This window comes from Trichoderma breve, chromosome 2, assembly GCF_028502605.1.
Source record: "Trichoderma breve strain T069 chromosome 2, whole genome shotgun sequence".
Taxonomy (NCBI): Eukaryota; Fungi; Ascomycota; class Sordariomycetes; order Hypocreales; family Hypocreaceae; genus Trichoderma; species Trichoderma breve.
The window spans coordinates 5,233,125-5,249,887 of record NC_079233.1 but is presented as its reverse complement, the minus strand read 5'-3'; the positions used below and the strand labels follow the sequence as shown (position 1 = coordinate 5,249,887).

Here is a 16,763-nt window from a genome sequence, read left to right as displayed (position 1 = left end):
TTGACCCCGTGTCACGATGCGCGCCTCCAAGTGGCTGCTTCATGATTATGACGGTAGTTTTGATCTCAATGATCTCCATGACGCTCTCCAGCGTCTCGAGGTTGGCGGTCACATCACTTTAACTGTTAATCTTGTACATGGCCAATGTATATTGTTGGTTTGTTATGGTGCTGACTTGGCTTTGAACAGCGTATAACCATGAACTTCACCAACGGACCAACAGTCACTTTCGACGGATGGTACACAGCAGAATTTACAAAGGCTGGGAAAAGCCTTCGGCATGCAACTGCATTGACAGCATCCGGTCGACATTCGAAAGCGCCGTACAGTGGAGTAAAAGTCCACTGTTTACTGCTCTCTACAATCGCCCTTAGCAATACTGAATTGCTGGGTTGGAGAGCAGGCGCTGATGGGTGTGTGGTTCGAGGAATGTCGTGTTGTGTAGGTCCACACCCATTGCTGAAACTTGGCTTCACCAAGGTTTTCTTGGTTACTGGTCCAAAACACCACGAAGAGGTGTCCAGTCACGTTTCGGAATAATAGATTTGTTCAATCTATTACGGGCGTCGCACCCCATTTGTCCACCTACACAAGGTTTCTCGGGGCGACCCCTGGATCAGCCTTTTCAACACTACTCCCGAAGGTAGCGGAATCAGACTTCCGTGTCGTCTTGTGGACCATTACTTTCAGTATGGCCACTTCCAGCTGGGTGACTTCCAGCTGGTTGGATCTCAACTGGTTGAATCTCAACTGGGCGGGTTCCTGAGCATGAAGCTTCCTTTAAAAACTTGAAGCATGGCATACAAGCCCAGCCGGGGTTCCACACCCACCACTTGGGTGAGCCATTGCCAGTGATGCCGCATCTGAGGCAAGCTCTAGACTTCATCTCGGCCTTTGAGGGCCTCACGCTATTATTAGCGGTTTGTCGGTCAAGTTGGCGGCTGCACCTCAACCAATAGCCGTGGCATCTTAGACAACGGACGTTGCCATCGCCTGCGACATCGACTGTAAACCCCTTTGTGAAATTGGTATGATCATGGCCACAAACTGAGAAATTGTGGCATCGGGGTCTGATGGGCCGTTCTACCCCTTGTTTCATGAAAACAGATTGGCACGGTTGGCACCTGCGGTTGCCATCCGCCGTGCTCACATACCATTTGATGTCAGGGCCACTCGCATCACAATCAGGATTGTGACATGTGTATGCCAAACCCCACTCGACTCCATGCTTGGTGAAGCAGGCGTGACAGCGACCACAACGATATTTAGTTGGGTCTTCAAGATCGCGAAGCCAACTACTCCCCTCGGTAACGTTGCAATTTGGATTGCAACACTCCCTTTTGATGAGAGCCTTGGGGAGACTGCGGTATGTCTTGCTCTCACAAGTTATGCAAAGAACTTGTCCATCTGCCCGTTGTCTGGTAGGGGTCATGTTTGGGTCAGCGTCGCATGCTGAACATCTCAACCCAATACAGCTGGTGCACAAATAGCCGCCATCAACCTTCTTCCAGCCATTAGAAGAGATATATCGGGCACATTTGGCACACTCTGTGGAGTTGAACCTGTGACTAGCCAGTGGACCAACTGGCGGTTTTGGCAGATCTTCAGCTTGACTGAATTCATCGATGCCAACTTCATGCCAATAATCACATCGGAGACAACGCCAAAGATGTTCATTGACATTCTCAACAAGCTTCCAGGCACGGTATTTCTGCTGGTTATATCTTTTAACCTGATCCCAACAAGCAGTATTTGCACATGATGGAATTACTTTACCATCTGCGTTGATTGGAATACCGTCTTGAAGGAATGAGCAACGGCCGCTGTAGCAAGAGCTACATAATTTGGACGGTAGGTTGGCGTCTTTGCGCTTGTCAACCTTGGTCCATGTGAATATGCGCACATTTTCTCTGTGGCAAACCTCACAATTACCTTCTTGATCATAATGATCTTCTTCTGGTAATGAGTACTCTTTGTGATGCTTATAAGCAAATTTATAGCATCTGTAGCACCTAATGCCATTTTCTACGCCGTAGATATTGGCACGGGGATGAATCAACACGCCACAATGGATATTGTGACATTTGCGTTCATGTCCGTTGGCAAGCCAGACTTTGTTAATTTCTTCAAAGTCGCTCTCGTGCCACCATCGACCGGTGTCTAATCCCTGTCGAGATCGATTCTCATGATGCTTGCGATAGTATGCGCTGCAATTTTGACAGTAAAGGGCAGCCAACAAGTCTACAGAGCCGATTCTGACAAAGTACTTGGTTGGAAGTATCCCCAGCTGCACTGCATCAGTTCCGGTTCGTGGACGGCGGCACTCTGGGTTTGCGCAGACCTTCACAGATGTAGGTCCAATTGCAACACCTTGCATAAGTGGCCAAGCTTTATTCAAGCTGAGGCTCTCGAAATCGGGACATGAAGTCTGATCTCGTAGAATGTCCGCCAGAGTATATGAACTTGGTGGAAACAGTTTTGGCATGTGAGGCACCGTATGTCTCTTGGTATAAAGGCCAAGATAAACCATAATTAGGCCCTCAACTAGGGGAACAATCCATCGTGAGACATCTTGGCCATCGTAGCTACTGTCAGCGTATGGGTTCTGCCATGCGCCAACCAAGCGAAAATTTGGCACAACGTCAGGTTCACAAATGGCATCGTAATGACTACTTTTCTCACGTTTGAGATAGCCATTTGCTATACCAAGATGCTGGCGAATACGATATGATCCGCCTTTCCTGTTGGCACTTGAGCCGACATACAAGTTGACTTCAAGTGCTTGGCTCAAGTCGGCTGAGGACTTTGCCGTCTTTCTGGGCTTACATTTGTCACCAAGGTCGTGAGTAATGTGAATATCGCCCATTGGTAGACGAGTTGCTACATCCAAATATACCAAACGATGTTTACACTCGAATGGTATGATTGGGAGATCAAAAAGATCTACTGCATTGAGATTTGCTCTACCAAGGACTTTTCTAGTCTGTCTTGGCATGCCATCAAGACAAATTTGGATCAATTGAGCAGGATTTAGTGCAGCCCTGTGAAACAATGAATGAAATCCTGCGGTCATTTCCCTCTGTTCACGGGGGAGTTTGTACCAGCCATTGTTGGTGCTATCAACAGCCCATTGGCACAGGAATTCAATCATGCAAGTGAATGAATGGTCAAACCTCTGTAGATCAACATCATTAGGATCCACAGGATGTGACTCATTGTATTCCTCTATCCAGAGAGCGGCATCAACATGCGCTCCTGTGTCTACAGCTATGACATCGTCAATTTCGATATCATCAGCTTCATCGACAACATCCTCAAAGGGGATGAAACTGTCGTCATTGGTATCAAGGAAGCCAGGATCGTCTTCCTTGTCCACTTCACCCAGATGCTCATCAGGTTCATCTAGAGGCTCATCAAACTCCTCTGGTGTATCATCAGAGTCATCAAGGTACTCGTCAGAATCGAAAGGGAGCTCATCGATCAAAGATCTTTTACCCAAGATCAGCTGATCAGGAATAACGCTCTCATCCTCTTCATCCTGAGGCACCCAGTCGTCACTACAATCGTCATGTGGAACACCACAGACGTCGTCGACGAGAGTGCTCTCATCAATAGCAGGAGCCTTGGCCTTACCCTTGGCCTTGCTTCCGGCCTTTGGCCTGGGGATAGATGGCGGTGTTGGAGGAAGCCCTTCGGCTTCCACAGCAGAGCTTATGCTATCCCTGGAGCTATCTTTTATACGAGCCGTTGCATTTGCGGCGGCAGATCGACTTGATCGCCGAGGAGCAACGGGCTCGGCACCAATAGATACAAGAGGGACAACTGGGTCAATGACTCCATCAACGTTGTCACCATCTGCATCTTTGTTGGTGCTTTCAGGCCGACGGGCACTTGCCTTGCCTGATTTCGCCCTTTTGGAGGGAACCTCGTTAGAGGCGGCGATATTCTTTGTGGACCTAAGGGCCCTCTTCTTGCTTGACTCCACTGGCTGAGGTTGAGACCTGCCAGCAACGGAGTCGATTGACTCCTTGCCAGAAGCAAGTGGCTCTCCACGGTCTGCTTCGCCAGAGGTCATCTGGGAGTTGGACACAGGATTGGCCTTCTCCTTTGCTTGCGCCACGGTCGACGCAATATCACCTCCGAAACCATCAGTTGATGGATCGGCAGCAGAAGAAATCTTATTCTTCTTCGCTGGAGAAGGCTCAGGAGCCTCGTGTTCAGCCAGAGGGTCAATAAGAGCCCTCTTCATGCCAGCTATAGTGTTGGCAAAGGCTGATCTTCTAGGTCGCCTCTCACGGCCATTGGCCAAGGAAGTACCTTCAGAAGTGCCTGAAGGGGCAGTCCGAGTAGACGCCCCGTCATTGTCATGTCTCTGGCCATTGTCCAGGGAGACATTGATAGAGGCTGATATCTCTTCAGATATGCCAATATCGTTGTACTTTGATGCCGGTGCAGCAGCTCTGGGAGCCGCGCGAGCATCGTTGTACTTGAATGAGGCAGTGGCCCTTTCGGACATGCCAGCATTCGATGCCGGTGCAGCAGCTCTAGGAGCCGCGCGAGCATCGTTGTATTTGAATGAGGCAGCAGCCTTTTCAGGCGCGCCAGCATTCGATGCCGGTGCAGCAGCTCTAGGAGCCGCGCGAGCATCGTTGTACTTGAATGAGGCAGTGGCCCTTTCGGACATGCCAGCATTCGATGCCGGTGCAGCAGCTCTAGGAGCCGCGCGAGCATCACCGTACTTAAATGAGGCAGTGGCCCTTTCGGACATGCCAGCATTCGATGCCGATGCAGCAGCTCTAGGAGCCGCGCGAGCATCATCGTACTTCGATGAAGCAGCAGCCTTTTCAGGCGCGCCAGCATCATTGGCACTCAAAGAAGCAGCAGTCTGGTCAGACGTGCCAGCATTGAGCTTTGGGAAATAGCGGAGAATCGACGCATTTCCAGGCATTTTGAAAAAGGGGGGGAGGGGAGGTGTAAAAAAGTAGACAGTGATAAAGACTCCAACAAACTGGAGCCGAACGATGGGATCTTGGTAGTAAATCGAATATTTGAAGTATGCCTAGAGAGAGAAAAAGAAGAATCATCATGATCAATCTTGTCTTGTCTTTTTTTGTGCGTCGTGATGCGGCTCGTCACTGGGGAAGGAGCGACTGCCTCCTTCCCAAACAACGACGACTTCGTCACAGACACATCTTTACACACGATTGGCTGGACTTTAAACTAGCATTGCAAGAAAGAATAAAAAACAATAAAAAAAGCTCATGCTTGCCTCTCATTTCTTGAATCAGTTGGCAATTTCTACGTTGCGTGCGCCGGATGGTTGACATTGCTGTCTTATTACGTTGGAGCACAAATGCATTTGACAAATTCGTCTCACGATTGTTGGATATGTCTTTTTCTATAGGGGTTTCTCATAGTGCGTTGCCGATGTATTAAGAGTGTGCATCGGAGAAACTAAAGGACAGCATGGCATGCTCTACAATTAATAATCTTCAGTTTTTAATATACACACATATACATACACTTGGACATTGCACATAAGTTGATGAGCAAACCACATAATCTTGCATGCGGTGCCATGGAATCTCACACAGTATTTAGCATACAAACAGTTCCACAAACAGTTCTGAACATTAATCTAAACATAACATCAGTAAAGCCTCCAGAAAAGTATTTCACTCGATTAATTGTAATATGTTTGAGAGCAATGAGTAAAATGTTAGGGCAACCCGCAGCCCATTGATGAAGGTTTATGGTCACTCCATTTCAACTAAAATATGAATCAAATGTCGCTAACACGAGGGCGTTCAAGTTCGTTTACAATGACCAAAATATCTCACTTGCTGCCCTAACGACCAAATACAAGGCGTATTTACCAAAAAGTCACCGGCCGTTTATCTCCACCTGAAAGAATGGACACATCTCCATGGCAATTCCCTTTTGTTGAGCTAATCCGATGACATGTTTTGAAGCTGAGTCCCGAACAAGCCGCTGAATTCGTCAACATCGTCGTTACTTGCCGACTGTTCCCAACAACGAAGTTATAAAAGCACCCGAGACTTTGAGTTGCATAAAAGCCCCTATTGAAGAGAAAATCTCGCAATCTATCTTGCCATTCAATTTGCCAACTCTCTCTCTTATCCTCTTCTTACTTTTTGCATCTGGAATTATGTCGATATTACCATTAGTATGTTTGCCAGTACAAGCTCAAATGCAACTTGAGATAAATATAGAAGACGGCGATGGGTAACGTTATTGAGGGAATGTATACAAATAAGGCAGTTGGATAGAATTACCGGCAAGATAATTAGCCCATGGGTGTAAGATATACTAAAAGATTATAATATAATTGGGAGAGAGATGTGGCAAGATTGCAAGAAATAAAAGGTCATCTTGGGGAACAGGTGCAAAAATAATACATATTTGAATATGAACTGTTATATAAGATGGCATTAAATCAGTAGTACTATCGGTTTTGCATAATAGATGAGAGGAGGTTTGTAAGATGGATTGTCCAAATTGGAATAGAAATTGGCAAATATCTCTATGTAAAAATAGATAACAGTCATATATTGCTTCATGGTAATAAAGGTAGACGTAGTGGAAATATTATATTTAGTATAAAATATAATATCTTTGGGGAAACTAAGTTCAATAATAGCCATGTTCTGCCAGCTGGTATGGGACTAAAGTATACCTGGTGACCATACTTGAGCACTGACATAGATGCTGGGGCTGCGTTATTGATACAATGGAAAAGTAGTATATATTTAAATTAACTATATATAAATAAAATACAGTACTTAGACATACCTAAAGTTTGTAGTTTATGATCTCTAGATATATATTTTTCTTACTTACTTACAGACGTAGAAGGGAAAATAGATCAAGGACATGAGAATACTTTAGTAAATATAATAGATAGACACTAGCAGGAGAAGGAGAAAGTTGCTACTGTGGTGTCTAAGGGATGAGATATTATGAATCGATAAAAGAACAGTAATGGATAAGTTTTAGAGCCAAGACATAAGAAGAAAGCTTATCTGCTCGAGGGACTTTGAGGATTCGATTGAAGAGCCAAGTCTAGATAGAAATTTCACTACCAGCTGAGGGCTGAGCGCTTACGGAATAACGTATTTAAATAATATCGACGGACACGAGAGAACAACTCAATCAGTTTGAGAATCTTTGAGAAGGCGCTCGGAGTTTGACGCATTATTTGAAATCTTTTACTATATGAAAATATATGAGCTCTACTATGAAACGTTAGGGAGCTGGACAGTTTCAAAATCTACTCTTGCTGCTTGGACTTTAAGGAAGCTCTCAGCTTGGGAAGCAGCTTCAAAAACATTTGTTTTGGAACGCCCAGAATATTACGCTTTGGGACAATCACCAATACAAAAACAATATATGTTCCGGAGCGCACAAAGCCATATTCATTCATAACAAATTAAAAAAACGAAGAAAAAAACAACGGCCTCCCAGGCCAATCTGCCACGAAAAAAAAAAAAAACAGCCCCCAGGGCTTTTCAACAACAGAAAAAAAAAAACAACCACCCAGGCTGTTCAACAACAAAAAAAAAATAAACGGCCTCCCCGGCCCGTTTTTTCAAACGAAAAAAAAAAACCTCCCCCGAAGTTTCTCTTTTTTTTTTTTTTTTTATTTTTTCGCGGCCGAGCGAAGTTTGGCCCCGGAGGGCACACCCTGGCTGGGCACACGGGCCCGCGATCGTCGTGGGGTGGTCGCCACCACCACATCATCATCATCGTCGTCGTCGCCGTCGGCCATGTCCTCGTCGGACTCCTCCTTATCCTCGTCGGACTTCTTCTTCTTCTCCCCCTTGTTGGGGTCGGCGTTGGCCTCGGCGTTGGCCTTGGCGGCGGCGTCGGCCTCGGCGTTGGCGTCGGCGTCGGCCTCGGCCACGAGGCCAAGGGCCGCAAAGCCCCGGCGTTGCTTCTGGGACAACGTCCCATTGGGGCCACGCCCCAGCAGGCCTGGGAGCTTGGTGACTCCCGCGGGTTCTATGTACCTATGATTAGCCATGAGATAGACAATGTACACAAACTGTAAAACTTACTGGGGCCGCTGCCCTGCTTCTTCTCCTTCTTCTCCTCCTCCTTCTTCTTCTTGCCTATTCGTTATGATTAGCTTCAACTGTGCGATTCGTAATCCGTAGATGGATCCTTACCACCACGCTTACGGCGTGGGCCTATTTTCAAAAGTCAGTACTGAGATAGATGCCGGGTTTATTAAGAAACTTACCACCAGCCCCTCGGCATCCTCCTCCCCCTCGACCTCCTCGTCCTCCTCGTCCTATAACCAGGTCAGTGTACTTCCTTATATATATACCTTATAGGTAAGTATGGACAAAAGAGCGACATACTACCGCCACCGCCACCACCGCCGCCGCCAGAAACAGCAGCATTGCCGCTGGGGCGGCCCAACACCGCCAGAGTTGTCTCAAAGAAAGTTCGAACGTCGGTAGCCTATATAATACATATTAGTATAGTGTACTTTACGATGGTACTGAGAGACTGAAATGGTTTCCAAAAACTGTGGTATATCTGACGAGTGTAGGATGGGAAATTAAGGGGTTATATACTGAAGGAGGCGCAAACGATTTCCAAAAAGCTTATCGGTTGTGACAAGAGTAGAATGGGAACTTGAGAAAGTATTAACTTACCATTATGTTGACGAGGCTGATGGTTGTCTGCGCACCAAGTTAGCCCTTGCGCTCTTCTGTGCATGTTGAAAATGATTGTGTTTGAACTTACCTGAAGAAAAAAATTGTTTTTATAACGACCTGCATCTCAAATTGTCAGTAGCTGATCGCATTCTCACGATGGGGGCATAGACACGTACGTTTCGATGGGCTTGAAGGAGGAAAAAAAAAATCCAAGAGGGTGGCGGCCTGAGGAATTCTTTCTAGGCGGCGTGTGCGCCTCACATTGCCCTCACAAGCTCGCGTAGGGCTAGCCAGTCGGCCCCAGGCAGCCCTTTCAGCACTCAATCACTGCAGATGACCCTTTTACTCTGGTAGACATCCGATAAAACATATCATTGCTTGCATCTTGACATTATATATGTTCGCGAGTGATACAAATAATATCTTCTCGCCTCTGGAGACATTGCTATGTTGACTGTTTAACCAGACGTGCAAGCTTATGGGGGTCTCTCTAGTGATGCATTATAGTTGCAATGTTTGACGAACTATGTATGTCCTGTATCGATCATTGCAGCCACAAGCACGAGGGAAACACGGGTAAAGATCGTTGCCCAACTCGTCAAAAGAACAAGGAAGCGCAGGGAAGCACCGGAGACTCTAGAATCTGTGTAAATTGACAAGATACTACTCTAATTATGGTACAAAGACTGCTTTGCCAAATTTCACCGTACCTCTTGGTAAGGCCTCAGCGTAGGCCGATGTTTTGGCACGGCACCAACACATATGCGGTTGTTCTACTCGCCCGGGTATAGCAAATCCGGGCATACAATAATATCTAACACTACTAAGGCGTTTGATCTAGTAATCGAGCATGTACAGATGCTGTGAGCGTATTAATTGGTTCTCATCTTAATGCAAGCTGGTAAAATAGCAACAGTTTGCCGTTTCCACCTAGATCCAAAAGATGTGCGCAAGCAAAAACACCAGGAAGAATATTTAATCGATATTATGTCTCTGACATCAAAAACTTTCCTTATTATTGCCATTCTAATTCTGTTCATATGACACCGGTTGTAGGGAGTGCTATGTGGGCATCCGAAACGTGAGCGCATCGTCGCACAAAATCCATCACATCAAGCCTCGTCCCGCGGCTTGTCGTCAAAAGTGGAATTGCCACAATATCAAAGCGGTCATCTGATTGGCTTTGACTTCCCTGCAAGTCAAACTCAATTCAGGTAGCTCCCGTGGGGCCGGAAGCGATACTCGGTTGCGAGTCTCGGGGTAAAGTATAATATGCATACATCCGAATTTGGATGACGTACTCGTATGTACAAGTACCTAGTCGGTACGGAGTACATCTGCACAAAACGGAGCAACAGTCGGCGGAATCATATCCTCGAACTTCGCGGGTATGGTACAGTGACATATGATGCGTGCGGGTACATCTAGTCCCGCCATGATCAAGGACGGAGCCATGCATACAGGGTCCAATCGCCCTCGCTCTTGGTCATTATGGCTGACCTAGCAGTCTCACCATATCGAACCCCCATTGTGATTGGCTGAAGGTCGCAAGACTGTCAAAACGGGGGAGAATTCGAAGATTTTGTCTCGCTTTGGTGCGTTGGTAGCGGCGTCTCGAGGATTTCACGTAAGGAGTTCTAGTCGGATCGCTGGCAGCCTATTATACCAGAGTTAGTTTGTTCGTCTAAGGTTAGATAGGTTGATTGAGGGTACTTAGTTGGGTCAAAGTCTTGCGAAGGACACCATCATCAATTTCGATCAAAGTGAGGCAGATTCATGAAGGTGGGTCGATCAGGGCGCCTAGCGGTGACCAGAAGAGGGACCGCAAAATCAGTATTCACACACAAAGGAGCACCAAAGGGACTGCTTCAGCGGACTAGGTGCAGCTTTTGTGTGCGCATAATACAGCTCTTGCGTGTTCAGAATTCCTGGATTCCCTGCTTTTCTGGTCGCCACTCGGGCGGCTGGGAATGCAAGAGAGGAAACTTGGTGCACGGGAAATCGTCGGATGTAAACCGGAGAATCTGCGGCGGTATACCTATGTATGCTCCTAATTGGCCAGTGAGGTTTCTGTGCTGGGATTTCATGAGAACCTGAACTTTGCCCGATTGACCGCCTTGCCAGTGCAAATACTGCACGCCCTGCTTGATCTAGGGAGAGCCACAATACATGATCGATAGGTAGATAGAATGTTGCCAGAAGTCATGTTGATTGTTTAAAGTTGTTGGACTGTGTGGACAAAGCGCTGGTGTGTTCAATTGTTTGCCCGCTTGGATTTTGCAATCATAAAATTCGACAACAAACAGGGGTGTCCCACTGTGGCAAACCCCTATTGCTAGACGTAGAATTTGGGAATCTGAATAGCATCGGCCCATTATCATATTTTAATATGATATAACATCTTACCATGTGCTATTCAGAACGTGGAAAGCTTTGGGCAGAGGAAGTGTTTTACCTGACAGACTTTGTTTGTTCAAACAGCATTGTTTCTTCACATGACAGATACGGTAATCCAGTAACTCTATGTATACGAAGTATTTGTTTCCAGATTGCATTATATTCAGCACCAAGGTAAACTGGGGACAGGGCTTTGGGACCGATTGTAAACTGCCACTAATGATGGTGCTCCATTTGCGACTATCTTCCTGATGCGATATTGTGTTGTGCCACATGATTGCGTAGATTGTGAGGCCGTCAATAACGACAAAGTGATTTGTTTTCTTCTTCAGGACGCTTGTTGAGTGAAATTTCGTACGACGACAACCATGGGCTTTCGGGATCTCTCAGCCACACATTACAGCCAAAGATGTATTCTCCAAAGCCTTGTCCTGAAAGTCACGCCTTTGCTAATTACTTCTGTGACCACATTGATGAAACTATTCAAAGAGATCTTGCTTTTCAAGGCAATCTCTGTCGAGAGAAGTATATCGCTTCTTCAGCGTGAACTTCCAACGAAGACTGTGGAGAATATTTTTGGGCTAATTACATGTAAGCGGGAATGGGCTCGCGGGTAGCTTTAACAGAAGCTGAAGGGTTTGTGGCCGTTGTCGCTTTGCTGTGCCCGCGCAATCACAACCTGAACGTTTTCAAGAGGGGACCCAAATGTCGCGCTCATCTTCTTTCCAGTACTTTGCAAATGACGTGTTGAGCGATAGGATGGCGCACGTTGGAATGTAAGGGGGCGCCTGGTTCACACTATGTCTTCAAGTGCTTGGATGTCAATCGCGATGGGCCAAAACAGAAAATGTATATAGTAAGGAACTAACCCCAGGTAGAGCTGTTTCAATCTCCGGCATCTCGGGAATTTCGGTCCCAGCTTGATGGATAAGGTTAAACTCCCAGGTAACAGCACTGAATCGCAGTCACCTTAAATGGTCGCACCATGACAGAAGGAACAACTGTATCTGCTTCACTAACTCTTCCAGAATTAATATCTTAGCCCGATAGAGTTCAACCTAGCGTGATTATGAAGAATATGAAGTACTAGTAGACAGATTAGAGTCAAGTTCCAACACGTGTATCTCCTCTGGTACTGACGTCTGCTTTAAAAGTCACAGAGGTTTTGTATCACATGACATCAGGAGCACCAGCTATAATATCTGTTGACAAAGTCGCCGACCTCTATATAGGTAAAGATAGTAGGCGGATACATTGCCCTCATGTCTGCGGTTGTAGAGGCCAGGTTGAAGTTGTCCGTGAGACGGACGACGGGGAGATTACAAACTAAAAGACAAAGGCAAAAGAAATTAAGGAAAGGAAGCACCAGGCATTTGAAGTAATCAATGAAAGCGAGTGGAATCCAGAGTGTGATGGCGATTTTAAAGAATAAGAGAAGAAATACTACTATGTAAGTAGACGTGCTATGGCGGATGAGCAATGAGGAGGAATAGCTACATGTATGTGCCGTGGGGTTGCATGATCAACCCTTGTACTCAAACGGTGGATCTTAATAGGGATGGGTGCCGACTTTTAAAGCTGGAACAATATGTTTGTATTGCAACGAATGTTTTGTTCGGCGTTATCCATCACGACTTGCGAGTGCTCTCAACACTCTGGAGAAGGACATCTCTCATACCTTCGCCCTAAGCGCAAAAGCCCCGAAATCTACATGTATATAGGGTGTTAAAACTGGCGCCGATGGTGAGTATGAAGAGTTGACGAGCAAACAAAAATTAGCGAGTTATTTACGCAGCCGTCTAAAATAGAAATATCTGCACAGCAAACAGATATTACGACTTTTATAACTGCTTGCTTACAAGACCAGGTCAGACTCTCAAAACATGTCGCCAAGGATGCTAGTTTAAAAGACGACATTATCGGGGCAATTATCCAAAAAATCTCAGGGAATGTAAGCTACACCTGATGTATTAGAAGAAGATATTTGAGCTGACTGAAGAATATTCCGACAGGTTCTTATTGGCAAAACTACATGTGGAATCTTTGTCTCGAAAGATTAGTCGCAAAGACGTGCGTATTGCGCTGAAAACTCTACCCAGTACCTTGAATGCCACATATTCAGATGCCCTCGAAAGAATCTACAGTCAGGATTCAGAGTCTGCTGAATTGGCTGAGTTGATCCTGTTCTGGGTTGTCTCCGCTAAGAGGAGTCTCACAGTCCAAGACTTGCAACACCTGTATGCCACACGAGAGCTGTCGGATGGGGAGTCCCTTGACGAAGATGACATCCCAGATGGCGACATTTTGACGGGAGTGTGCAGTGGTCTCATTATTGTGGATGAAGAATCGCAACTGGTTCGTCTGGTCCATTACACTGCCCAGCAGTACTTTGAGAACTGTCACCATACTCGACTATTGGAAGCAAAAATGAGCCTCGCAAACATTAGCCTGACATACCTGACGTTGTCCAACTTTTCCAGAGGATTCTGTACGACCGACGAGGCCATGTCTCTCCGCTTAAAGCAATTTCCCTTCCTCGTTTACGCTGCCAAGTACTGGGGTTCAGATCTTGCCGAGCTGGACTGTGCCGACATTGGGCCAAGGATTGAGAAATTTTCTTCTGGAGCGGCTGCAGTAGAAGCTGTCAATCAAGCATGGAGTCTGAAGACTACCAAGTTCCAATACACAAATTGGAGCCAGGAGTTTCCTAGACACGTACCTGTGCTTGTACTGATAAGCGCCTTCTGTCTCCCAGAGGTTCTGCAATACCTGGTATCACAAGGCCATAAGATTAATGCCAGAGGGAGCGACGGCGAGACTGCCCTTATTCGATCAGCCGGTTTCGGACATGTAGAAAATGTACAGATGCTCCTTGAACTGGGTGCGGAGGTAGACGCTCAAGATCACATGGATGAGACTGCACTGCAGAGAGCCGCCAGAGTTGGGAACGAAATCATAGCCAAGATCCTGCTCGAAAAAGGCGCAGACGTTAATATGAAGGCGGCGAGCGACTTGACGGCGCTCATGTCTGCAGTTTCCAGTGGCAATCTCGAAGTTGTCAAGACCTTGGTCGAAGCGGGCGCCGATTTCAAAGCAGAAACAGTTTGGGGAGACTCTGCATTGAGCATTGCAACCCGCAGTGGCCAAGAAGCCATTGCTAATTACCTTTCCGATCAAGGAGCGATTCTACCCAAGGGACCTGCAGGGCGCCGCGCCTCCATAATAGCCTCTCGCAAGGGTCTCCATCAGTTGGTCAGGAAACTCACTGCCAACTATGACGCTGTCGCCGACAAACCGCTAGAGCGACAGAGTTCGAGGCTCATGGAGGGACTGTCTGACATCCAGGAAGCAGAACAAGTTGCTTCTGATACAAATGCAGAGGAAACTATAGTTGAGCAGACGAGAGCTGACTCTCGGACAGAATTTCTGGATGATATCGAAGAAATTGGATACAACATTGGGTTTCACAAGCGATACGACTTACTCCAACAGCTCGGCAAAGGCCATTACGCGGAAGTGTACCTCTGCGCAAACAGAGTAACGGGCGTAAGATATGCAGTCAAAGTGCGCATCTTCGCTTCTAAAGCATCCGAGAAACAGAGGTCGAATGAGTTGTTCCGAGAGGCGAGGATGCTGCGATTTCTCCAAAAGGACCCTCACCCGAATATCTTGCGGTTTGTCGATCTCTTTGCGGAACATTCCTTCGAGAGGACTTACTTGATCATGGAACTTGTGCCGCACGGCGAGTTGTTCAACTATATTGTTGCGAATACGCGCTTATCGGAAGATGAGTCCCGAAAGGTGTTCCTGCAGTTGTTTTCAGCGCTGGAGTTTTTGGTGAGTTTCTTTTTCTTACAGAGTGACTACATGTATCCAGCACCCGACTTGGCTATCCTTTGATTCAAGAGCCGTAGCAAGCGAGATGCAGTGGAATACTCAGCGCCTATGACCTATTTGAACATTTAAGTATATCTCAAGTCAGACTGCCTGTGACCGTGAGAGACAACGCAGGGAAGACCCAGCGTCCCTTCATTATCCCGAAGGACCTTGTGCTGGCAGATCAGGGTTCAGAGTCCAATTTCATTTCTCAGGAATTCGTGCAGGAAAGGGCCATGCCCATGAGAGACCTTGGACTAGTAGGGTTCAAAGGTCTAATCATGACAAACGCTGACGGCCACCGCACCCCGGTGACGCATTTTGTAGTCATAAGAATCACCTGCATGGATGTAAGTCGAGAGGTGTGGGCTACAGTCAATCCTCAAAAGGTCCCACATAAGGAAGAGGTGGCCGTGCTTCTGGGACTCAATCGCTACTATTGCTATCTTGTTCTAGTACCTGCTAGTATCGCTACCTTGTTCTAGTATCTGATATTACCGCTACTTCTTCTTCTAGATAGCCAACTCGGATTGCTGGTTACAGATCCCTTTGCTTATGACCGTCAGGCGAACGGAATCGTTTCTCCGTCCAATGATTTACTGACAGTGTTGATAGCATGATCAAGGATGCATCCACCGCGACATCAAACCCGAGAATATTCTATTGGCAGATGAGAAAAACCTTGTCATCAAGATATCAGACTTTGGATTGGCCAAAATCATTGGTCCTGGTACTGAGAAATGGGAGTGGGTGACGACGCTTTGCGGAACACCAAGCTGTAAGACTCTCCTCATCTCCTGCACCTTCTCTTCTCCTTTGGTCCTTTCAAGCAAAGTGATGGCTAAATGACCCTAGATGTGGCCCCTGAGATACTGGCGACTGATTCAAAGCGGAAATACGGGTTTCCAGTGGACATTTGGTCCAGCGGAGTTGTCTTGTACATTTGTCTATGCGGCTTCCCACCCTTTTCTGATGAGTTATACTCGAAGGAATTTCCGTATACACTCACTCAGCAGATTAAATCGGGCAGGTTTGACTATCCATCACCGTATTGGGACCCGGTTGGAGATCCGGCGCTGGATCTGATTGACAGCATGTTGGTTGTGGATATGGAGAAGCGGTTTACCGTCAGGCAATGCCTTGAGCATCCTTGGATGCGCGAAGCGGTTCCCCAGATACTGGCAGAGGCAATCAGGACAGAAAGCCCAGAGCCAATGGGGGAAGGGGAAGAAAGAAGAAATGGTCCAGCTCAAAAGAGGTCGTTAATCTCGGATCTTAAGAAGTAGAACCTTGCAAGGGATTGGACAAGGTTGGAGCATCCTTTATATTGTTCAAAAACCACCAGTGCATGTGTGCATAAAAAACAACTCAACAAGCTCAAATTACTAATCCAGGCAGTACTTTTTTCTTCAGTGATAAACTCATTAAGTCACTGTCAGTCAACTCTTCAACATCCATCTTCAACATCTCATGTTGTTGTCTTCTGATTCAGCCCTGCAAGTTCCTGGATAGAGCAGTGACCTACAAGTGCCGTCGTCGAGGCGGCTGTGCCCCGCCAAAAGGGCCCCTAGAGGTACCTCCCCAAGCTCCCGCGGCTGGTACCTCCCTAACAGCTTCTTGGCAGAACACGGCATGCATGGCTCGTGCGCCCCGATGCTTAGCCTGTGATTCCGGTCCTTGTCAACTCCAAAGCTCGACTTTAAGGAGACGCGAACCTGCAACAATTTGAACTTTGCGCACACGACCATCTTCGATACCACACGCAATTCCCCGAGCGTGACGACCGTTTACGAGCCGAGCTCT

At 46.8% G+C, this 16,763-nt stretch overlaps 3 protein-coding genes across 3 annotated transcripts; 1 reads left to right on the top strand and 2 right to left on the bottom strand.

The window, feature by feature from the left end:
* Positions 1 to 1,767: 1,767 nt before the first annotated feature.
* T069G_03810 (uncharacterized protein) lies at positions 1,768 to 4,948 on the bottom strand (the record flags this gene model as incomplete). Its single annotated transcript, XM_056171020.1, has 2 exons — positions 1,768 to 1,879; positions 2,013 to 4,948. 2 exons carry the CDS (start codon positions 4,946 to 4,948, stop codon positions 1,768 to 1,770), a joined length of 3,048 nt encoding a protein of 1,015 aa, XP_056031912.1.
* A 2,712-nt stretch (positions 4,949 to 7,660) lies between these two features.
* On the bottom strand, positions 7,661 to 8,687 carry T069G_03809 (uncharacterized protein; the record flags this gene model as incomplete). Its single annotated transcript, XM_056171019.1, has 6 exons — positions 7,661 to 8,022; positions 8,079 to 8,132; positions 8,190 to 8,210; positions 8,264 to 8,314; positions 8,385 to 8,487; positions 8,685 to 8,687. 6 exons carry the CDS (start codon positions 8,685 to 8,687, stop codon positions 7,661 to 7,663), a joined length of 594 nt encoding a protein of 197 aa, XP_056031911.1.
* Positions 8,688 to 12,672: 3,985 nt separating this feature from the next.
* On the top strand, positions 12,673 to 16,246 carry T069G_03808 (protein kinase domain-containing protein; the record flags this gene model as incomplete). The annotated part of the gene is made up of 5 exons (XM_056171018.1): positions 12,673 to 12,797; positions 13,097 to 13,965; positions 14,065 to 14,921; positions 15,576 to 15,738; positions 15,816 to 16,246. The coding sequence occupies 5 exons, from the start codon at positions 12,673 to 12,675 to the stop codon at positions 16,244 to 16,246; spliced, it is 2,445 nt and encodes an 814-aa protein (XP_056031910.1).
* Positions 16,247 to 16,763: the final 517 nt, after the last annotated feature.